The sequence below is a fragment of the Mixophyes fleayi genome, chromosome 6, assembly GCF_038048845.1.
Source record: "Mixophyes fleayi isolate aMixFle1 chromosome 6, aMixFle1.hap1, whole genome shotgun sequence".
NCBI lineage: Eukaryota > Metazoa > Chordata > Amphibia > Anura > Limnodynastidae > Mixophyes > Mixophyes fleayi.
Genome location: NC_134407.1, coordinates 62,503,771 through 62,527,100, shown reverse-complemented (window position 1 = coordinate 62,527,100; position 23,330 = coordinate 62,503,771). Strand labels below are relative to the sequence as shown.

The 23,330-nt window shown below is 41.4% G+C and overlaps 2 protein-coding genes across 2 annotated transcripts; both read left to right on the top strand.

The window, feature by feature from the left end:
- The first annotated feature begins 1,056 nt into the window (after positions 1 to 1,056).
- Positions 1,057 to 14,871, top strand: LOC142160282 (uncharacterized). Its single transcript, XM_075215211.1, has 6 exons — positions 1,057 to 1,143; positions 1,561 to 1,635; positions 7,347 to 7,616; positions 10,431 to 10,622; positions 11,082 to 11,134; positions 13,343 to 14,871. Exons 1-5 carry the CDS (start codon positions 1,104 to 1,106, stop codon positions 11,111 to 11,113), a joined length of 609 nt encoding a protein of 202 aa, XP_075071312.1. The 5' UTR covers positions 1,057 to 1,103; the 3' UTR covers positions 11,114 to 11,134; positions 13,343 to 14,871.
- A 1,653-nt stretch (positions 14,872 to 16,524) lies between these two features.
- On the top strand, positions 16,525 to 22,945 carry TK1 (thymidine kinase 1). Its single transcript, XM_075216723.1, has 7 exons — positions 16,525 to 16,644; positions 18,427 to 18,458; positions 18,564 to 18,677; positions 19,414 to 19,507; positions 19,590 to 19,679; positions 21,555 to 21,674; positions 22,070 to 22,945. Exons 1-7 carry the CDS (start codon positions 16,579 to 16,581, stop codon positions 22,259 to 22,261), a joined length of 708 nt encoding a protein of 235 aa, XP_075072824.1. The 5' UTR covers positions 16,525 to 16,578; the 3' UTR covers positions 22,262 to 22,945.
- The last annotated feature ends 385 nt before the right edge of the window (positions 22,946 to 23,330 follow it).

The window sequence follows — 23,330 nt, the reverse complement described above, 5'->3', positions numbered from 1 at the left end:
GGCTTAGCTTACCCCTCTAAGAACATATGTTATAATATAAATTATTTATGTGTCTTTGTCTGCGATGCTAGAACATAGGTTTCCTTTATTATGTGTCCTCAGCTCCAAGTTACACAAATAATAATGTAGAAATGACAATATGCAAGTAGGTGTATAGATCATTGTTAAGAAAATTTTATTTCCCAAAACTGTTCTAGCATAAAACAGAGTAAGAAAAAAGCAAGACGGTATCTGATGGGCACAGTTTATAAGTACAGTAGGCTGTAGGTATACTGGTGTGCCTAGTTTTGTGGGACAATATATGATTTCAAATTACAAACTGAGATTATTAAATTGAGATAACGAGGTGGAAAGGTGCATTTTTAGGCCTATTCCTTGGTGTGTGGAGTGATGTACAGCCATTTCCACTCCAGATCTGAGCTGATAAAAATTGTGTATCATATTATATTTTTAAGTGCAGCGTCTTACATCTTCTAGTCGCACTTCAGAGGAAAGTTCAATTCCCGACCATGGCCTTATCTATGTGGTGTTTGTATGTTCTCCCTGTGTTTGCGTGGGTTTCCTCCGGGTGCTCCGGTTTCCTCCCACACTCCAAAAACATACTGGTAGGTTAATTGGCTGCTATCAAAATTGAGTCTCTCTGTGTATGTTAGGAAATTTAAACTGTAAGCTCGAATGGGGCATGGACTGATGTGGACACCTCTAGTTTGCAGAGGTGTCTCCTCTGCAGTGGAAGTGGAAGACTCTGTCTTATAACTTTGAATTGTAGTGGTACAAAACTAAGGCATTTCTAAAATAAGGTCCAGTGTTCTATCTCACCCCTTCACTCACTTTATGTATATGATTAACTACTAATAATCATCACCCTAATAGAAGCTGCAATTCCACCAAGAAGCAGTTTTGTGAGGTTATCTGTTTTTTGTTTTCATTGCCCTGCTTTCCACACAGGTTAAGCAGATAGGAAGGCCACTCTTTATCTATGCACACCATATGTGAGAGCTGTGTTTGGCTGATGTCATTACTTACTAGTGGTAAATGTGACAGTACACCAGTGCCCATAAAAACAGCGAGAAAAGGAGAGATCCCCTCCACATACTGCAGCCATGAAGGTGTATTTAGGATTGCTGACGGCATTTATCATCAGTGAGACAGTCTATTTACTTGGATTTCTCTTCATTGTCCTCTGTTCTACCTTCAACTGACACCTATTCCCTTTTAATAACTTTTGTCTTCTTACTTTAGATGATTAGCTAATCTGTCTCCTGTCTCTCTCTCTCTGTTTCATCTCTTTACTCCAATTGTCTCTCCTGTTTCTTTGCTCATTCTATCTTGGGTTTTAACCCTCTACTCTCTTATGTCCTTGACCTTTGTCCCTATGATAGGGACAAAGGTCAAGGACATAAGAGAGTAGAGGGATAGTATCCCAGTGTCTGTTCCTCATCTCTCTCTCTCTCTCTCTCTCTCTTTCTTCTATTGAATTGAATTGCTGTCTGTCCTCTTCTCCAAGTCTCTATTATCTCCTTTCTACGTTTATTTCATACATGTTTCTTTTTGTTACAGATGGTGCCATTGCCAGTACAATTTCTGCAAAGCACAGCAGTACAATGGTTTCTGTGAACTCTGTCATCCCTACAGGTAAGATGGAAGTCCTTTAATTACTTTTGGGCATGTATATGAGTAGAAAATAAAACTGAAAAAAAATATTTAACTCTACTGATTATGAGATTCTCCACTATTTGTAATTTTTCTTCACTCTATTTTGTATATATCTGGGGCATGCTAGCATACATTTTCCCCTGCTGTCTCAACTTCGGCTGTCTGAGCTTCGATGTATCACTGGCAATAACACATTATAACAGGGGCATTTTAGCCCAGGGAGATAAAACTACTCAGTGTTGCCAGTATCATGTTAACAAGAGATAAAGTGAGCTTTGGGTGAGAAGCTTGTTATATATCTCATTCATCAATGTTTGGGGAGTTTGCAATTACTTGGAGTATGGCTTTTGCTGTGCATGTTAAGTTTTCCATAAGCAGGAAATGCTTGACAGGGACACCTGATTGTATATCCATACAATCTCCAGACTATACTGTGTGGCATAGGTTCTACTCACCATCCTGCATGTTTGTGTGACTTACATGGTCATATAGACATGCAGGACAGACGGGCTCTCCTGACGCTGTGACAGTGCTCTATCAAGTGTATACAGTATGCATGGTGTGTGAGTCAGCTCCGCGGTATGCAAGAACGTGAATATAGATTGGGGCCTATAGCTTGAGGACCGCCCAGGGCCCATGCTAGTTTTAATGCACCCCTGACCGCAGGCTTCCAATCCTTCTTCTTGCCTCTGATATGTACGGTATAAATATAAACCAGGGCATACAGTGAGAACACAGAAAGGGGGGAGCCAACATTCAGCTCATGGTTTGTTTTGAGAGAGAGTTATGTACTAGGAACAAATTTGCAAAAGACAGGACAGGATCCATAGTAGAAAGGGACATTGGACAAAATTGACCAAATTATCTATCCAATATTTTTATTTTACATTTTGTCACATTGTTCACTTTGGCTCACAATGAAATGCACTGCAGTGTTTTACAAATGACTTTAGTAGCAACAACCTCAACACGCCAAGCAGGCGTTTGGCAGCTGTGGCCGGTTTCATTTTCTTCATATGTGTTGCACTTTTCTGCATTTGCAAGAGATCGCTGCTTAATTTTAATCAATTGCCCTATATAAATTTGACAGACTTGCTGGGTTTAATAGAGTACTTTTGTAGTGTTGATTTAAAGTAAGAATTATAGAAATGTTTACATAGCACTGATATAGTCCGTGATTAATAGAGGACCTATTAGTGCGTCTCTAGTTTCCAGGGTCAGTTTCAGGTTTTAAAGTCTTGTCTCTGGAAAAGCTCTTATTTGTCAATATTGTACAAATCCTTATATGAGGTGCAATTCTCACTATCTGTTTTTATCCTCTAAACATCTTGGGAGTGACTTGCTACCTCAAAGAGGCCCACTGCCACATCCTTTAATTCAGTGCAAATGTCTTTCCCCACCCATTACATCTCGGGAACAACTGCTGCCTAGTAATAAAGCCCGCTACATTCCTTAATTCACTGCAGAGCCCACCCCTCCCTTAATAAATCTGTTTGGGCAAAGGGCTGGCGGGGCCTCGTATGGCTGTAGAGTCCCATACTGCTGTACTTCCTGTACACCCCTGAAGACAACCCTGGGTGTGAAAGCACAAGATACTGATAGTAGAGTGCATCTCTATATACACCTCTTCCCAGCAGCCTTGATTGCTTGAGCATGCTTGCACTTATAGAACACGGGGTGGCACAGTTATTAGCTTTGCTTCTTCACAGTACTGGAGTCTACTGGAACATGTAGTTTAACAAAAGTAAAAAAAAATAAAACCACACACAACACATGTTGTAATATTTTATCTGAAGTAAAGACTCACTTAAATCCTTTAATTTCCCATTTTTTATTTTCCCAAATACATGAAGTAATCGATAGAAAAAAAACAACCTGCCCCATGTCCCCCATTATATATTTGATGGCTATAGAACCATTGGCGGCACGAATAAGACTTGACCAAGAGTGCACAGGACTAGAGTTGAGAGGAACATCCCATAAAGTGTGCTTATTCGCTGACGACGTACTCCTATTTGTGACTAACCCAGAGACCTCGCTGCCAGTGATCCATGACCTGCTGTTTCAGTTCGGGAGAGCTTCTCTTTATAAACTGAATACCTCAAAGACAGAAGTACTCCCTATAAATGTCCCAGCAGCCAGATTACAGGCTTTAAAAGATAAATATACTTACTCTTGGAAAACTACTGGACTTACCTATCTTGGGATTCAAATAACTCCTCATCTAGACTTAATTATACAGCATAATATTTCTCTAATGCACCAACAATTATTGAAGCTTATAGGGTCGTGGATGTGCTTCGAGGTCTCTTGGTTAGGCAGGATCTCAGCGTTTAAAATGATGCTTCTCCCTAAATTAATGTACCTATTCCGCATGCTCCCGCTTTGCTTTCCCCCGGGGTTGCTAGCCAAATTGACCTCCCTGATGAAAACATATGTTTGGAAGTCCAAACCCCCACGCATTGCTATGCTTCGTATGAGTAGAGGGAAACATCAAGGGGGACTGGCCCTCCCTCACTTGACAAAATATCATGAGGCTTGCATTTTGTCCCAGGTTCGAGACTGGTACCTTCCAAGGGGGGTGAAAACTTGGGTAGACTTGGAAATAGCATGTAACTCAGAATTCTCCCTGACGGATCTTCTATGGGTACCTGGTCAGTAGAGACCTCCCGTGGAGACCTTGCTGGTCCTTACTAGAGATACCCTGACTGTGTGGGATCTACTCTGCCAGGATACTGAGGGGCTGTTGTGTCCCACGACGGGTGTGTCATTACAGGTGGTCGCCAGACAAATAGCAGACTTGAATCTTTCTGGATGGATCAGTAGGGGTATGCAGACTTTAGGACACTTGCTGGACTCGGGCGAGCTTTTCTCCTACTCACATCTCAGTGCCCTGTACTCGTTGCCCAAAGGTGACTTCTATAAATACTTCCAAATCAGGCATCTATTAACTTCCCCGCCGTTAAGAAATCTGGCGATAGGACCTCCCCTGGCCAGGTATTACTCCCCGTTAACTAAAGGTAGTAGTAGAGCCAGCATTACCCTCTGGTATAATACTTTACTGGGCCTCAATACTACATCTAAGTCTAAACCTCAGATCCAATGGGAAACAGAACTCCAGTTAGAATTGTCAGAAGAAGACTGGGAGCATATTTTTACCAACTCCTTTAAAATGTCTAAGTGCCTTAACCATAAAAAAGATGTTGGTAAAACTATTGAATAGAACGAACGCCACCACAGACAAACTTCATAAAATCTGGCCTTCCATATTCCCACTATGTTGGTGCAATTGTTCTGAACATGGTGACATTTTCCATATATTCTGGTCATGCTCTGCGGTACGTCCTCTATGGAACAAGGTTTTTCAATTGATAAGCTCAGTCCTTGGTCACTCGATCCTCCTTACAACACTATCCACCTGCTCTCCCACGTTGGGATAGATATGTGACAGGTCAGGTATTGATAGCAACCAGAGCAGCTATCGCTCAAGCGTGGAAGCAACCTCTCCCTCCACCCCTGGCCAAAGTGATCTCTAAAATCAACTTCAATTTTGAAATGGAAACCTTAGGTGTCCCATACTCTACATCAACATCGTCCCCGCTGATTAAGTGGAGAGCTTGGCACAACTATGTTACCGATGGGGAGGGAGCCCCGTCACGTTCCCTAGCCTCGCCCACTAACGATGCTGATGAATGAGCTATTGTTTGTTTGTATGTAGTATATTAGTTGAGTCTACTGTATACGGCAAATAGTCAGATAGATTTGGTTTTGATTTTGTATGCTTTCAGGAGCGTTGTGTTCCATCCCCTTTATGTACCCTTCCCCTTTTTTTTCTTCTGTACCCCTTTTGAAAAACTTATAAAAATCAATAAATATTTTATTTGTTAAAAAAAAACAAAAAAACAACAACCTGATCAAGCGATGAGTACTTGCTCTAAGTGCTAGCCTCAAATTGTGCTGTTCGTATATGGTGTACCTTGTGGTATATGTCTTGTAACGCATTGCTGAGTCTCACTGCAGCTGCGGGATTGGGTCTGTGACAGTGTGGTCAGTCAGTCTGGCAGCAAATCAAACAAAATCAGGAAAGTGATCAGGGGGTTTTAAACTGTGTCTGGGGGAAATAGGCTGTCAGTCCAGGAACTAGCAGACATTTATACGTCTTACCCAGTGTATGGGTTCTCGATCTGAGCCAATTTTTAAACCCAAGATTAGGACTATTTGATCTGCAGATTCCCATTTTAAACACCCGATCATCATGAGTTGCAATTCTCTAAAAGTGAAGGGAAGAGAAGTGGGTGCTTCCATAGTGTAAAATAACTCTTTTTATTAAGGTTTAAAAAAACAATTAGAAATGTGTCCAAGTATGTTCCCAGCAATTATCTCCACAGCATAAGATGACCAATATTCGCTTGTTGGCAGGGTCAGAATGGCTCACAGGATATATAGAGCAGATATGGATAGATCAATTTAAAACTTGTGCCAAGCCCAGCTCTCGATGAATTTCTTCATCATATGACTTCAATAGAAGGGGTGGCTTTGCGATCATGAGATCACATAGGTGGAAACTCCCTAATCCCATGTAATAAAGCAGGTGTGTACCTTCTGACTAATAGAAGAAGTCCAACGGCCAATCAGACTATCTAGATACATCAGTAAAAGGGTAATTAAAAAAGCATGCATTGGATTATTACATTTTCCTGTCTTCAACCAATGTAATGACATCCTTATTTATGTATTGTATAACTCATAATAAATAAAGAGATATCTGACATACGGTACCTTTATTTCAAATGTCATAATTAAGAATGTTCTCATTTTAAATACATTGGTGTACTTGGGCAGAATTTTTTTTTTTTTTCATAATAATGTATAATAGACCCACAAGATCTATATTTTCCAACTCCTTACCTAATTTGATTTGTTAGAAAAGCTCTTTATTTGAGTGCACCTAACAATAACTGAATATGATGGACCTTAGGAACCTTCTCTACTCGGTGGGAAGGGGTGGGGCATTATATGCTTTGTCATCTGTCGGCATCAGCGGGTCTGGAATTTCTAGTAAGAAATGCTGGCGTTATAGGACACCCTTAAATAGCAAGTTAAGAGTAAATGGTGTACCATTGAAAGTAGTGGATTAGTATTGATCCAACACAAAAAATGGTTTAGTAGGACTAGTCCCACATCAACCTTAAGGAACGCCTTCCAATATTTGTCCATTTTTTCCGGTTTTCACTAAGCACATTATCCACAGAATCGCCATGGATTTCATGATTTCTTAAGCCTTCATCCCTAGGGGAACAATTTAGCCATACTCAGCTATCCATTCCTGTCATTAACTGTGGGAAAGATTTCATGGCCTAAATAGCCATTGCCAACAAGTTTGGGTTGTTTTGTAATCGTCTGCAGTGGGTATCGTGGTTCTTATAAAAATGTTCTTATTTGGTATAATGCTGTATTTGCCTATATGATTTATTACCAAGTTTGGTGTTATTTTCATTATATGTGTTGACATGTATTATCTTGTTATCACTTCAAAACAAAAATATAATCATAAATCACTGTCACCTACTTTATTCATTAATTATGACCCCTTATTTCTCGAACAGTAAAATCACTGTTTCAGTCCACCACAAATTAATTTCTAAGAACCCATAACTGTTAATGATCACCATTATTTCTCTTTTTTGCAGACTCTCTATCAAAACCGATAATAAAGTACAATAGCCTGCACCACAATACAATGCATATAACATGCTTCTCAAAATATGGACCATTGCCCATTCAATATGAACTCATCTTGGGAGAGAAAAAAGTGCAGGAGTTTACAGTCCATATTAAAGAACCTGCAAACTTCACCATTTTAATGACTCCTGGAACAAATGTCCAAGTGCTAAAGTGCAAAGCAAGAAGCAACTCTAGTGTGCAGGAGTCCAGTGACATTGTATTACAAAGTATAGAGGGTGAGATGTCAGTAATTTTCTTATTACATGAATGACCAATTGATAAAATTATACAAATACAAAGTAAAAAGTATTGATACAGTGCATTTCTGACCCTGAAACAAGTGCAGGCAAAGCCACTTTCTTGGAGTAGGTGAAGATCAACTGCAAATGATATGAATAATTCAACTGTTATTCTGTATACAGTACATATGTATGTTCTGTATCAGCCTAATTATATTGCATTAATTGTCGCTGTTCTCCCAAGTCTAACAATTTATTTTTCTCTTTAAAGTATTTTTATTGAAGTGTTTTGCAAGAAAATATAAGGGAAGGGGTACAGAAAGGAATAGTGAAATAGGGAATGGAATCCAGATACACAATTGTTCTTAATGATAAACAATCACTTTGTATCAATTAAAGATATAGGTTATACAGTAGATCAATATATTACTGGATATTACATAGAACAATTTATTTGGGATCGAGCTTGAGAGGGATCGGGGGAGAGGGTACAGGCAGGTTTAGGCTGAGAAGATAGGATCAGTGAAATGTTAGTACAGGGTAGAAGGGTGTCACGGTTCTTACGAGGAGACTCGGCAGATGTAGCGATACCAAGAGATTCGAACAGTTTGGCACTACTCCAACAGGGCGCGGAGTCTAAAGAGGAGACGGTGTTCACCAGGAACCGCCGCAAAGCGGTATGGGCTTAGCTGCGTCTACCTCGCAGGTCGCGGTCCCTACTAGAGCACTGTACGGAAGTCCCTGGGAAGACTACTGGCAGTAGTACCGTAGGAAGGATGGTCAATACAATAAGTAATGGCAATGAAGATAATGCAGATCGGTGTAACTCTGTAAACCACTATGTGGTGTAAGGTTCAGGAGAATGAGCGTCAGCTCTAAAGGCAAATGTAGCGGAGTTGTCCGGAGATGAGCGTCAGCTCTGCAGGCCACTATGTGGCGGAGAGTTCAGTAGAGTGAGCGTCAGCTCTGCAGACCACTATGTGGTAAAAGTTCAGGAGAATGAGCGTCAGCTCTGAAGACAAATGTAGTGGAGATGTCCGAAGATGAGCGTCAGCTCTGCAGGCCACTACGTGGCGGAGAGTTCCGTAGAGTGAGCGTCAGCTCTGCAGACCACTATGTGGCGGAAAGTTCGGTAGAGTGAGCGTCAGCTCTGCAGACCACTATGTGGCGGAGAGTACGGTAGAGTGAGCGTCAGCTCTGCAGACCACTATGTGGCAGAGAGTTCGGTAGAGTGAACGTCAGCTCTGCAGACCACTATGTGGTAAAAGTTCAGGAGAATGAACGTCAGCTCTGAAGACAAATGTAGTGGAGATGTCCGAAGATGAGCGTCAGCTCTGCAGTCCAGAATGGAGGTAAATAACTTGAAAGTAACAGGAAGCCACTTCAATCACCAGGAGGTAACACAAAGAACAGGCACTGAAGATAGAGAGGAGGTGCCTTTTAAACTTGCCGCCAGGGAGAAGGGCCAATCAGCAGAGAGCAGGGGAATTAGAGTAATCGCCGGGTCTGCGCATGCGCAGACCCAAATCCAAGATGGCGGTGCCCAGCGGGAAGCGGAGCGCCGATGAGAGGTAAGTCTGCCGGGTGTCAGGTGCGCTGCCTGAACACCCGGCGCGTGATAAAGGGAAAGGGAAATTATAGAAAAAAGGCAGTTGTTTTGACTAATAACTCAGAATTAAGTGGCTATTAGATGTCAATATGTTCCAGGTATTACAGAATTGTAGGGGGCGGTCGTGTATAATACTGGTGATGTGTCCTAATTTGTTTGGCAAATTTTAAGGATAAGTGCTTGTGTGGTGGGGTGTTCCTTTAATCCCCCCAGTTTAAAGCGATGAGAGATATTGCTGCTAGGAGGAGTTTCATCCTTGGAGGAAAACATGTCGGGAGGGGATCTAAACTACCGTATTTCCCCATGTATAAGACGCACCTTTTTCCCGAAAATTTTGGGTCTAAAACCTGGGTGCGTCTTATACAGGGGTAGCGGGGATGCAGCGTTACAGGAGCAGCGGGGGGGGGGGGAGCGGGGCAGGCAGAGTTGCCGCGGGGATCCTGCAGGTGGAAGACAGGCAGAGTGGCAGCGGGGATCCTGCAGGTGGAAGACAGGCAGAGTTGCAGCGGGGATCCAGCAGGCTGGGACAGGCTGAGTGGCAGGCGGGGATCCAGCAGGCGGGGACAGGCAGAGTGGCAGGCGGGGACAGGCAGAGTGTGGCAGGCGGGCACAGGCAGAGAGTGGCAGCGGAGATCATGCAGGCGGGGACAGGCAGAGAATGGCAGTGGAGATCATGCAGGCAGGGACAGGCAGAGAGTGGCAGCGGAGATCATGCAGGCGGGGACAGGCAGAGAGTGGCAGCGGAGATCATGCAGGCGGGGACAGGCAGAGAGTGGCAGCGGAGATCATGCAGGCGGGGACAGGCAGAGAGTGGCAGCGGGGATCCAGCAGGTGGGGGACAGGCAGAGTGGCAGCGGGGATCCAGGAGGAGGGGGACAGAGGCACAGTGGCAGTGATTGCTGGGAGAGTGTGCAGCCTGGCTGTTCTGATCACAGTCAGAGCAGCTGGCCATTACACTGTCCCTGCCTTTTTTGACAGCTACCATAATATTTTTTTTTTCAAATTTCGGGGCCAAAATTAAGGTGCGTCTTATACATGGGAGCGCCTTATACATGGGGAAATACGGTAACGTTGTCTGACATTGGTATCTATACCAGTAATACAGAATAGGTCTTTAAAATATGAGAAAAGGAAATGTACTTACTTGAAATAAAATAATTATTTTTTAGAGCTGCTTCATATTTTTTTCCCTTGAAATACAGATGATACCCCAAAAGGAGAAGACGAGGAAGATGATGAGGATAAAGATTCTGGACCTAAGCATCTTATTGCACTACATCATATCCTGACGTCAGTGGGCCCACAAGTCCAGAAAAGGAACATGCTGTTGCTACTTGTCTGTGGCCCCACCATCCTCTTTGTCTTGGTTATTGTCATCATTGTTACATATTTACGTGAGTCTTCCTTGCTTTAATCCTGCAATACTATACTTGTCCATAGCACACATTACAACATATTCAAAATGATATTTCAGTATAATAAATAAGGTGGTTGCTAATGATTGAGGAACTAAAGGATATATAAGGAAGAGGAACATATGAAAATCTTATGGGATATTTAACCCACAGTAGAAAATTATTAGAAATGTTTGTAAAGCCTCATAATAACAATTGTGAAATGATATATTTAAATGTGAGTGAACCACTCTATTTACCTAGTAGTGTCAGAAACTTATAATATTGAATTTGTATCTACATAAGGAAGAGACTCTTAAAACGTTCATACATTTGGCTGACAATTTATACGTTTCCAGCCTTAAACAAGAAGCAATTGTTCTGTGTACAACTAGAGTATTTTCTAAAATTGTCTGTGTGTTATTATAACTTTCTTTTTTACCTTTAAAATAATTGTAGGCAATCGGCGTGAACACCGTGTGAAAGTGTGAGTCATCTCAGCTGTGCAGAAGGTGGGAATCTTATACATATGCAAAAAAAAATCACAAAAGCTTTGTTTTTCAGCATCAAGCAATATGTGAAGGTGGTTATATATGTCTGTGTGCAGAACGGTAAGATACATTTCCAATCTAACCACCCCTTTGAGTGGCAAAAGTGGAGTGTTCCAGACGTTAAGCACTCAGGCCAGATCACATGGTGCTGGCTAGTGCATTTAGTAGTCATCTACTGACCAAAATTACAGGCATCCCTAAAAATAATGTTAAATTTGAGTCGATTATTCTCTGGCATTTTTGCTAGTTTGGGGCCGCCCACTTAGTGATATTTAACCATTTTGACAAAATGTACGACTCTATGGCCAGAAAAAGCCATCCAATTCACAAATGGGCTGTGAAACCACAAATCTTTATTAATTTTGTCTACTGGCACAAATTAAGATATAATGAAACAAAACATTGGCAGGGATCATGAAAAATTTCTAAAATGCTAAACTGGACATGGTCACCTTAAAAAATAGGTTCTCTGCTGATAAAGTTGTCCCCTGTAAACCTGTTTTACAAATTCATTGGGTAATAGCAACCAAACACCAATCATATTTGATTATTTTGTAAAACCATCTTTTGCTGTAAGACATACCAACCAAAATATGTTTACTTTTATTTTATTAAAATCTCATCAATGTGATTCCTGGGTTAAAAAAAGAAGGTAAAATGACAGAAACCACAAGTGCTGCTCTGTAAAATGTCAGCAGTGAAGGAAAACTGTTATGTCAGCCAGGGCCGGATTAACCATAGGGCTAACTGGGCTACAGCCCAGGGGCCTATGGCATCCAGGGGGCCCTTGAAAGTGCTCAGCAGCAGTATTGATCTCCTCAGTAAAGAGCGTACATCGCGCCGGAGAAGGAGGTATCACGGGGGGCCCTCACGGGGGAATGGAGGCTCCCTTAGCCCAGGGGCCTCCGTTCCCTTAATCCAGCCCTGATGTCAGCCCGCACAATATAGCAATTATTTTAGAAAGACTTGTAAATATATATAATAAGTGAAAATGAAGATAAGACTTGCTAAATGAATTTGGTTTTCTTTACAGTGTGATATCTCAGTCAAACTTAGGTGGGTACGGGTTAATGCAATGTACCATAAAAGTGAACACTTAGGGGGGAATTCAATTGGCGGCGTTACTGTTAAAAGTAACGCGGCCTGCGCATTACCATTATTAGGGTAATAGTGCGCGTAATTACCGTTATTACGGCAGTTCTAATGCCGGCTTTTTGCTCGCAGCTCCCTGAGCTACGAGCAGAAAGCCGGGTTAATATTACCGTAATAACAGTAATGTCTTTTGTGCGGCGGTACTTCGGGAGGAATTGAATTCCCCCTTAGGGGCCGACTCAATTCAGCCACACTAGTGTAGGAATAACGCGGTGCTAATTGTATTACCATTAATACAGTATTTTTAACCTGGATGTTTGCTCGAGGCCCGAGGGCTGTGAGCAAAAGTCAGCGTTAACAATACCATACTAATGGTAACACTGCGCATTTTTACCGTAGTAACGGTATTAGTGTGCAGGCCGCGTTATTCCTAGAATAACGTGGCCATATTGAATTGGCCCCTTAGCATGTGTACCATGAAAACATAGTATATTCCTAGTGCACTGGAAGTGTACACTTAACATGAATGCAGGGGCAAATGCAGGATTTGTAGAGGGGAGGTTTCCACACCATGCTGCCAGTGGGCGTGACAAGCATGCATAGGGGCGTGGCTATAATTTTAGACAGTGCTTGGCTGCTCTCCAACTCTTCCTATCCTCATAATATACATGGGCAATGCTGCATGCACTACTGTTAGGTGCACACAGCTCTTCCTTTTCAAGCAGAGCCGTGTGAAGCGGGGGCAGGGCCCAGCCACCTCAATTATACAGTCCCCCAGGCTTGAAAGAGGGTTTCCAGGCACTGGATCCCCCCCCCCTCGGTTTGCCTATGGAATGGTATAAAAAAAATGGAGCAATATGCACATTAGTCCCAGTTGTCCAGTATATTATGTAGCCTCATTGCCATGACATGGAGCCCAATGTCCATCACATATTGATCATCATAATGTAAATGCTATCACATACTGCATACTAATGGTGCCACATTATACATCAGCTATGTCTAGTCAGTACTAAGGAATATTAAAGTATGTAAGCTATCTACATCAAGCAAATTTCTCATCTTTTCATTTTCCAGCATTTTCATAAAAACATGGCAAGAATTTTTAACACCAAGAAAAGCAATCTGGAGACTGGGACCTCATACTTTTATCGCTTTTGCAACAAAAGTTTCCCAACAAAACCGTGGTTCACACAACAAGTGAGACCAGTGCTGGAGAATGATCTACACTTGGTGCAGGAGAATGATCTACACTTGGTTGCATGTGTCCTCTCCAGGAGGGATTGAGCATCCTGGCTTTCTACTCCTGCTGTTGCCTGTTTTATTCTGCTGATGCTTTTCAACAGAACTATGATTTTGTTATGTAAATCTACTTAATGGGACCTTTTTAGCCAGCCTTCTGAGCAATTTTGAAGAGATGAATGAAAAAACAATTATAACAATAAGACATTCCACTAAAGGAATACTGATACGATCTTTAAAAGACATTTTTAAACTTTTAACATCTTTGTGGTTTTATGCATGAACATTACTTATACTGAATAGCTTATGGATTTTTATGTCATGTTATCAGATAGAGGACTTGATATGGTAGATATGTGGGTATTTAGGCAATGATAGTCATTTCTATAAGCTGGCACCAATTAAATAAGTTCTTGACTACAAACCGGGAATTTAAATTCAACAGGAATCTTACAGAAAGTAAAAAGGTCCAGTTTTTATGAAATGTCTGAGTATATGCAAGGAGCAGTAAGTACATTAGGCTTGACTAAAACTAACATCATCATACACTACAGATGTTTAATATATATATATATATATATATATATATATATATATATAAAAGAATGTTAGGGTTTTAAGAGGATGGAAACAGGGTATAAAGGTGTAGGGGGTTGGTCACAGTACGGGAGATATTTACATGGTGGGTGTTAGTTAAAGTAAGTCAGGACAATAGTTCACGGTGAGCTAGTGGTTAGCACTTCTGCCTCACAGTGCTGGGGTCATGAGTTAAATTCCTGACCATGGCCTTATCTGTGTGGAGTTTGTATGTTCTCCCAATGTTTGTGTGGGTTTCCTCTGGGTGCTCCAGTTTCCTCCCACACTCCAAAAACATACTAGTAGGTTAATTGGCTGTTATCAAAATTGACCTAGTCCGTCTCTCTGTCTGTGTGTATGTTAGGGAATTTAGACTGTAAGCTCCGATGGGGCAGGGACTGATGTGAATGAGTTCTCTGTACAGCACTGCGGAATCAGTGGTGCTATATAAATAAATGGTGATGATGATGATGATTGTTCTCCAGAGAGGAGAACTATTTGGAGCAGGCATTATATTAAACATAGAGGGGGGAAGGGTGTGTCTACCCTTCCCTGAAGAGCCATGGAACACAGACAATGGTAAAGAGATCCAACCTGTCATGGAGACAGCTGATAAAAAATGTAAATGTAGATGATGAATATATTGTGGCCGTCAGAAAATTATACTACTGCCTGAGTCACTAAACTTGTATATCTGAATACTCCTGTTTGTAACACCTTTTTCATTCTGGCAAACCTACACTTTTTAGTGTCTTAATTCAATAAAATGAATAGAATTGCATACATAATGCATACTGTGGTCTTAGAAAAACTGGAATTATACAATACAATCTAAACAATTATACGATAATACCAGTATGAATGTTGTAACAATGTACAGATATATCTGTTAATTTACTATAACATGAAAAAACAAGTAATGTATAAACTATAATTTAGCTGAGTCCTTTGTTATTCTCTATTACAGGTAATATACTGCAGAAGAGATCTGTTTGAATATATTTCTCTATATATTAGAATATTAATCTAAACCTTCCAGTTCTTTGTAATGAGGGTAGATGGACACACTTGGGAAACAAATGCTCCACTACGTATATTCAGTGTATACAGAATAAATAGGACAGCATTAAACTGAGTAGAGGCTTGGTCATTGATCCTCATTCATAGTTATAATTGGACAGTATTGCAGTTAAATGACAGCTTTGTCTTTTAAGTCTCTGAAGGGGTAGAACTACATCAATGTGTTTCTCTGTTTGCGTCAACTTTATATTGTGCAGACGTGCTCACAAAACATTCAGCAGCAGTCCTCATGCGGAATTAGTAATAGGGCACACAATAGGCAATTTAAAGACTACAGGTAGCAATAGGTAAGATGCAGATCACAGATTATTGGGTTGGATATACACCACTCCTATAATACACTGTGAAGATTCTTGTGAGGTCAGTCTTATGGAGGTGTATAAATCATACTTGCCAACTCTTCCTCGTTGACTTCAGGGAGATCCCGGGAGAGGTGGGCGTGTGGGGGCGGGCCTTGACGACGTGTACCATTTTGGATCCATCCCTAAACGATTGTCACAATTGTGGCCAATTACAGGGGCTAACAATGACGCAATATTTGCATCATTACCCCCCCCCCGCCACCTATCTATTGCAGGGGCGAGAACCGGGAGGTTGCCCTACTCTCCTGGGAGGTCTACCAGAAATGTGGGAGTCTCCCGGACATTCCAGGAGAGTAGGCAACTATGCTTTAAAGAAAAGCAGCTAATGAATCTCTAGAGGCTGAAGTGTCTTTTACATTTCTGTCTCCATTTCTGAAGTCATGTTGTCTTACCTGTCAGTCTTTGATTAAATCTTAGTCTCCATGAAAATGGCCACCTGCAGAGGCATTGATACATGGACATAGGACACAATTTCTGAACTGTGTCATCATGCCACAGATGGCAAAGCCAACCACGTCTTGTACTGGCTCAGCATCAGGGAGAATGCCAGACTCTTCAGGGAGTGAGGGAGATCACCCCTATTTCAGGGAGTCTCCCTGACATTCAGGGAGAGTTGGCAAGTATGGTATAAATGCATTGGTGTCACACCTTCAGCTGTTATTTTCATTTGTATTTGTAGTATTTTTTTTATGTAAAAGCATTTATTTCCACAACTGACTTCCACAGATGGGCACTACTGACAGCTATTGTTATGTGGGCGCTCATTGGCCAACCGCATTAATGACCATAACATACAGATTTTAAAGTCAGAGCATTATACGATATATTTAATACTTGTCCATTTGGCGGCAAAAGCCAGCTGTCAGTTGCCTGTCAATCACTCCTACGCACGCTCTGGTCTGGGCGGGACCTAGTCTAGCTTTGTTAATGGTTGGCTGAAAGTTGGTGGGCGAGAAACTGTGCGGGTCGCTGATTGGCTGAGTGTTGGCCTCGGACGCCGGAGAGTTTGAATCGCGCCGTCCTGTAGTTGTATGTCCCGCCAGCTCTGCAGACATGAACTGCCTGGATGTAGCCGATGTGTTACCTGGCTCCCCCAGGAAGGTCCGCGGACAGATCCAGGTGACTATACATCGCATTATTGTGGGGGGGTAAAGCAGTATATGTCATAGGGCACACGGGGTAACATGGGGACAGTATGGCTGGATTACCATAGACTTCCGATTGTGTGCTGAAGGCGGGAGCGGGAGGAAATAATAAATATTTACAATAAAACGTATGACTGTAATATGTAAGTGCTGTGTAATAAATACAGTGGTGATATAGTGCGTAATAAGTGCTGACATTGACAGAAAAGAGTGAAGGCTCTCACAATGGGATCAATACAAATAGAAATAGGGGCTGCTTTCACTATTATTATTATTTAATTATAAGGTGCCACAGATTCTGTAGTGCTGGATACAGGCGCAAGTAACAAATGAGGTAATACATATAAGTAGCACAGATGAGTGTGAGTAATGCTATGGGGACTCGCACAGATTGCAGCAAAAGATGAATGAGGAGTCAGACAAATGTGGGAAAATAGGTAGAGAGAACCCTGCCTGTGAGGGCTTACATTCCAGAGGGAGGGGTGGTGAGAGACAGTAGGACCAAATGGGAGAAGAGGAGGTGATTAATACAATAGGTAGGATAGGTGAGCATGAAAAGGTGAGTTTCGAGTGAGCATTTGAAGGACTGATGGTTGTGGGAGAGTAGAATGAGATAGGGTAGGAAGTCCCAAAGATTAGGGGAAGAAGTCTTGTAGGCAACCATGGGTGGAGGTAAGAGGCAGAGCGGAGTGGCCAGGTAGGTATGTACCTCGAGACAAGGTCTGATGTAAGGGGGAGAAGTGTTGATAAGAGCTTTGTAAGTCAGGGTAAGGAGCTTGGACTGAAATGAATAGCAAGCCAATGAACAAGGGGACCTATACAAACATAAATAGAGGCAGCTCCCACAATGGGATCTTTACAAACAGAAATAGGGACTGCTGGATTAGATTGCTTTTCTTCCTAATGGAAAAACACAGAAAATATATAAGTATATACTGGATTGTAACTGCACATTATGTATGTATATATATATGTGTGTGTATATACAGGTATTCCTCACTTAACAACCTACCCATTTAATGACCACTCGGAGTTACGACCAGGTTCTCCCTGGGTCCTCATTGTTATAATTGCTGCTGTTTGTAGAGCTTTACTGTACACATGTTTATTTTCTGTTATGCAGTGTTATGTAATGTAAAGCAAACTAACAAAATACAGTTTTCTTTAGTCTATTTCTTCATTCAGAATCAATAAAAATGATTACAATACATGTAGGTGCATATAACAGTACTGTACTCACTTAGCGACCAATTCGCTTAACGACCTAGTCGTAGGAACGGAACTCGGTCGTTAAGTGAGGAATACCTGTGTGTATATATATATATGAATAGCTGTAGTGTTGACCTTTTTCTTCTGACTGGGTGGGACATCTATTCCACCACAGGCTCCAAATATAAATGTAGTGTTAAAAATTAAAACTCCCAACGAAACTGCAACAAGAGGTAGGGAAAAAAAAAGCAACACAAAAATAACAGCCTTATTCCACTTGTTATATTGTTATGAGTAGAATTGGAACTATACTCCCAAGTGTCTAAATAGAAGTACCAATCACAGTTGCATACCTGCCAACATTCTTGATTGAAATTTGATACAATAAACACTCCCACATCAACCAACCTCACCTATTTTAGGTCAGACCATGTTCTTGTCAGGTGTCAAAAACTGGAACTGTTCCCAGAAAGTCTGGACTGTTGGCTGATTTGCCTATACTATGATTCTCAAGGGAATTGACAATTCTTAAATGTTTGTTTTTCAGGTGATATTTGGACCCATGTTTTCAGGAAAAAGGTGAGCTTAATTCTTTCCTAAATTATGATATGGAAGAGGATATCTTGACTTAAATATTTATTCTGTGCTCTTTGATTATTTATTTTATTTTTTGTTTGCTTGCAGTACAGAATTGATACGTAGAGTACGCCGGTTTCAAATAGCACAGTACAAGTGTATGGTTATAAAGTATGCTAAAGACACTCGTTACAGCAAGGAACAATTGGCTACTCATGACCGGTAAGGAATGCATTCATTTTTAACTTCTACACCTTCTGTAGAAAGTGTTATTAGGGAGATCCTGCTCCTGGTGCTGGCAGCGCTGTGCTGCAGTCCTAATTGCAGGAAGAATAGGGCTGACATGACTCAAGTCATCTTCCACCAATCAGCGAACTTGGGCCACACAGACTGTTTAGTTTTGTTTGCTTTATTTTCTTTCACTCTACTAATGCTGCATGACAGTTATTTCCTGCAGTCAGTTATAGCATGGTTCTCGCTTTGCATCATGGAAGAAACTGCCTTGGGTGGTGGTTTTTTTTGTTTGTTTTTTTTAAACTAATTTCCAAGAACTGAATTTCCTTTTTATATAATATATCTGTTCATGAGTTCAATAAAAATCTGTTGGTGTACATTAGACTCTGGATGTCACAGGAAAGCGATGGCCATCTTTCTTACCACTTCAATTGTGCAGCATTGCATGTTGTGGTTTCTAAGTATTTGTGTTTACATGGTGCTACCATAGTGGTTGACTGCAAGATAGTCCAATCTTTTGTATTATACGGCTTACTCTTTTAATTTAAGTGCAACTTTATAAAGTCTCTATTATTCCTGAACTGAAGACTTTAAATTGGTAACGCAACAAAATGGCCTTTAACATTGAATTCAAAATTACATTTTTGTTTTGTTTACACAAGTCTTTTATGTATGACTTTAATGCCAATCATTTATCCTTGGTAATATCTGTTTGTCCCCATAGGTACACAATGTCTGCATTTTCTGCCTGCAGTCTGGCAGATGTGTTTACAGAGGCACTGACCCATTCTGTAATAGGAATTGACGAAGGGCAATTTGTAAGTATATACGTACTATATGGGAAGGCTAACATTTTGTGGGTTATATTCACAATCACTAAGAGGAATTTCCTCCTTGCAGTTCCCAGACGTGGTTGAATTCTGTGAAGACATGGCCAATAGAGGCAAAACTGTAATTGTTGCTGCTTTGGATGGCACATTCCAGAGGAAGGTGGGTAGGATATGAGACAAGCAGCTACCTGCAGTTGAGATGGCCATTTTGTGGGATGATCCAGTATTCATAATCATAGCATAATGAAGCACTAGAAACCATAGACCTCACTGAGGTACTTCATGACAAATAATGAGGCACTGATGACTTGCTATGCTGCCTTTCCATGAATATTGATTCAGGTCACAAAATTGCCACCCCTTAATTGTATCTCCAGGCTAAGCGCACATGTCTGTATCGGACCGGGAATCATCATCTGAGAGACTTCTAGCATAACCAGATTGATTCCTCCTGTCCCAGATATGATCAATTTTCAAAATGCTATTCATGCTAGTATACTACAACTCCACTGCTCCCTACATCTCTAACCTTATCTCTATTCACACTCCCTCCCGCCCACTGCGATCGTCCAACGATCGTCGCCTCTTCCCCTCTGATTACCTCCTCTCACGCACGTATCCAAGACTTCTCCTGCACCGCTCCCCTCCATTGGAGCAAGCTCCCCCGCTCCATCAGAACTTCCCCTAATCTGTCCTCTTTCAAACGAACATTAAAAACCCACCTTTTACTTAAAGCCTTCCAGTCTCATGCCTAAACTCCCACCGGTCGGCTACCTCTTTCTCATCCCTTCTCCGCCTTCCTCGACTCCGTCTCCATTTCTCCCTTCTCTCAGTCTCATCCATGTGTCTGTCTGTCTTCCCCTCCCTTTAGATCAGGCCTGTCCAACCTGCGGCCCTCCAGATGTTTGAGAAACTACAAGTCCCAGCATGCCCTTCCAGCCATCAACTGGTTGTCTACCAGCAAAGCATGCTGGGGCTTGTAGTTTCACAACACCTGGAGGGCCGCAGGTTGGACAGGCCTGCTTTAGATTGTTCGCTCTTTTGAGCAGGACTCTCCTACCTCCTGTTTCCATCACTTTTAACTGCGCTCTCCAGCTACTCAGCTCACCTCCTCTCGGTCCTTCTGCCCTCTGTCTCCTCTCCGCTCCCCTCAGTGACTCTCAACCTGTCATCAGTGCCTACCCTCTTGGGCCTACCTATACTCACTTTTCCCCTCCCTCATGCTGTACCTGAGCCCCCAGAGTTATAGTGCTTACTGTTACTTGTACTGTGCTGTTTCACCTTGTACTGTGCCATTGTTTGTCCTTGTACGGCGCTACGGATACTTTGTGGCGCCCTATAAATAAAAATTAATAATAATATATTTCTCATGTCCAACCATATAATTCACTAGTGAAATCCATCTTCACACTGTTTTCCATATTTTAGCTTCCATTGTCTCCCATCTAGCTTGCTACCTATTTACTCTCTCTGAGTGCAGCATGTAGTCTACCTGTTATGGGGAAAGGAGGGTAAGAAGTTTTTGAATACAAACTTGTATGTAATAAAGTGTCTGTATGCAGCAATCTTTATCAGAGAATCTGTAGAAAGGGAGGGGGGAAAGTAACTTACTGCTTGGTAATGTCATAATACAGACTTTATTATCGAGCACCTCCTACAGTCAATGTGAGAAGCATTTCTACACAAGGTGGGGATTCCCTGGGTTAGTTTGGGGAAGGACATTGGTAATTTAAATCAGTATATTTGGGGTATGGTACTCCAAACTATGGCAACCTCTTTCCAGAAATTCCAAAGTAGTCTAGATAATCCATGCCACACCTGTGTATGTGAGATATCATATGTATATTAAATTTATCCGCTGAATTACAGCACTGCAAAGTAAACAGTGACAGCTGCCTCAGTGCAGATACATCTACAAAACAATAAAGCATTTACAGGACTTGACACATGGAAGAATGTGTATAGAAATGTTACATGGTAGTCTCTCTCTCTACCTAGGCTTCTGTTAATTTTAATCATGCCACTTTATTCTTAGGCCTTTGGTGACATCCTCAATTTGGTGCCACTGGCAGAGAGTGTGGTAAAGCTGAATGCAGTGTGCATGGAGTGTTATCGAGAGGCCTCCTACACCAAGCGATTAGGGTCAGAAAAAGAGGTAAGTTGACTATTGTCAGGAATTTCATTGCAGCAGCTCAAAGTGCTACAGTCTGGTCCTTTAAACGGTTAATTTTACTTCAAGACTTTCAATCAGTCATGTTGGGTGATTCACCCTTCTGTTAAAGTATTTATGCTTCTACTTGGTAACGGTCAGTAATAGCCACTGTTTAATGATGTAATGCAATCTGGCCTGTAAATGTAGTCTGGGCTTGGTCAACCAATTGTACCTTGGTTCTAGAACTCAGTCCCAGTCTGCCTACTCCATCTGGAAAACTATGTTGAAGAGGTCTCTGGTGTGTGAATGCTGTAGAGTGCAGACCAAGCTCACACCAATAGTATATTTTGTACTTGCAGCTTTGCCTCTCATACCATACAATTCTTTCTTTCCTGCAGGTGGAAGTGATCGGAGGGGCTGACAAGTATCACTCCGTATGCAGACCGTGCTTCTTTAAGATGCAGTTGCCAGCAGAGGAGAAAGAGAACATTAGTCACAGCCTTAAAGATAAAGCATCTCACTTAATTGAAACTAAACACCTACCAGCTTTGTTGGCACGTAAACCTCTATCACAGCGGCAGTGCTCTTAATGCCATGTTGGTCAATATTTTGCTCCAGATGAAGTGGACTTTGCAGTGCTGAAATTTTGGTCTGTATGTGATGACGAAGCTTGGCTTGATTACATTGTTAATTTCCATGGGGCAGTCAACAGTGATTGTGCAGTACATCTGTACTCAAAATGTGTATTTTGAGATTGACATTTTGTTGGATTTTTTTTTTTCCTGCTCGTCTACTGCTTTTCAATGAAATTACTGTATTCAAATCTATAGAACAAGGACAAATACTTCTTGGTGGTCAAGTAGTTGCTTTACTGCTAGTATAATCATGTCATGACTGGTTTGGAATAATTAAAGTAGTAGTTGTGGGGGGGGGAGGGTTCCAGAGGTTGTCTACCCTCGCTTATGAAGCATTTGTTTCAACTTGCCAAGATACCGTGTTGGGGTGAAAGTGAAGTCACTTAGTACTTGTGTAAGTACACAGATGGTGATACTGATGATGAATGGTGCATTTACCAGCCCTGCTGTCTTCTTTTATATATTCATTTTGTAAAGCATTTTATGTTTAGTCCAATATACAAGCTTGCCTGCTTTTGTGAATGATTGGTTTGTATAGATGCAGCTACTCTTTAGGTAATGAGTTTCTACTGTGTCTTTTTATAACCTGTACTTATTTATTTTTTTAACTCTGAAATAAAATATGTAAATAAATTCTTTGAGTGGTACATTTTATTCAATGTATATAGTCCATGGGCAAGTCTGTTAAATTAAACCTCAGAGGTATTGAAAAAATGTGGAATTAGGAGCTGTGAATACATCACTTTGTATGGAAAAAAAATCAAAAAAATTTTAGTGACAGTTTAACCATTCAGGTGCCAAGCTCACATTTTAAGATGCATCTGAGCCCACACCCACCTGTTTCTAGCTCTGTACAGGACAAGCACATTTCTTGTTCTATTTTTCCCATCTATCTGTGAAAGAATACATTCACTACTACATATCCCTTGCTGTGATGCTGATACAATAGGTCTAGGATTAGAGCCTGCAGTGGGAAAGGAAGGACAGCAGAGACTGATGCTGCACAGGTGAGACCTGTTATTAC

Bases quoted from the DNA above. Each gene is read 5' to 3' on its own strand.
- LOC142160282 (XM_075215211.1), top strand. From the start codon at position 1,104: ATGAAGGTGTATTTAGGATTGCTGACGGCATTTATCATCA. The intron at 7,617-10,430 runs GTGAGATGTCAG...CTTGAAATACAG, and splicing joins TGTATTACAAAGTATAGAGG to ATGATACCCCAAAAGGAGAA. The intron at 10,623-11,081 runs GTGAGTCTTCCT...AAATAATTGTAG, and splicing joins CATCATTGTTACATATTTAC to GCAATCGGCGTGAACACCGT.
- TK1 (XM_075216723.1), top strand. From the start codon at position 16,579: ATGAACTGCCTGGATGTAGCCGATGTGTTACCTGGCTCCCCCAGGAAG. The intron at 18,678-19,413 runs GTAAGGAATGCA...TTGTCCCCATAG, and splicing joins CAATTGGCTACTCATGACCG to GTACACAATGTCTGCATTTT. The intron at 19,508-19,589 runs GTAAGTATATAC...TCCTCCTTGCAG, and splicing joins GAATTGACGAAGGGCAATTT to TTCCCAGACGTGGTTGAATT.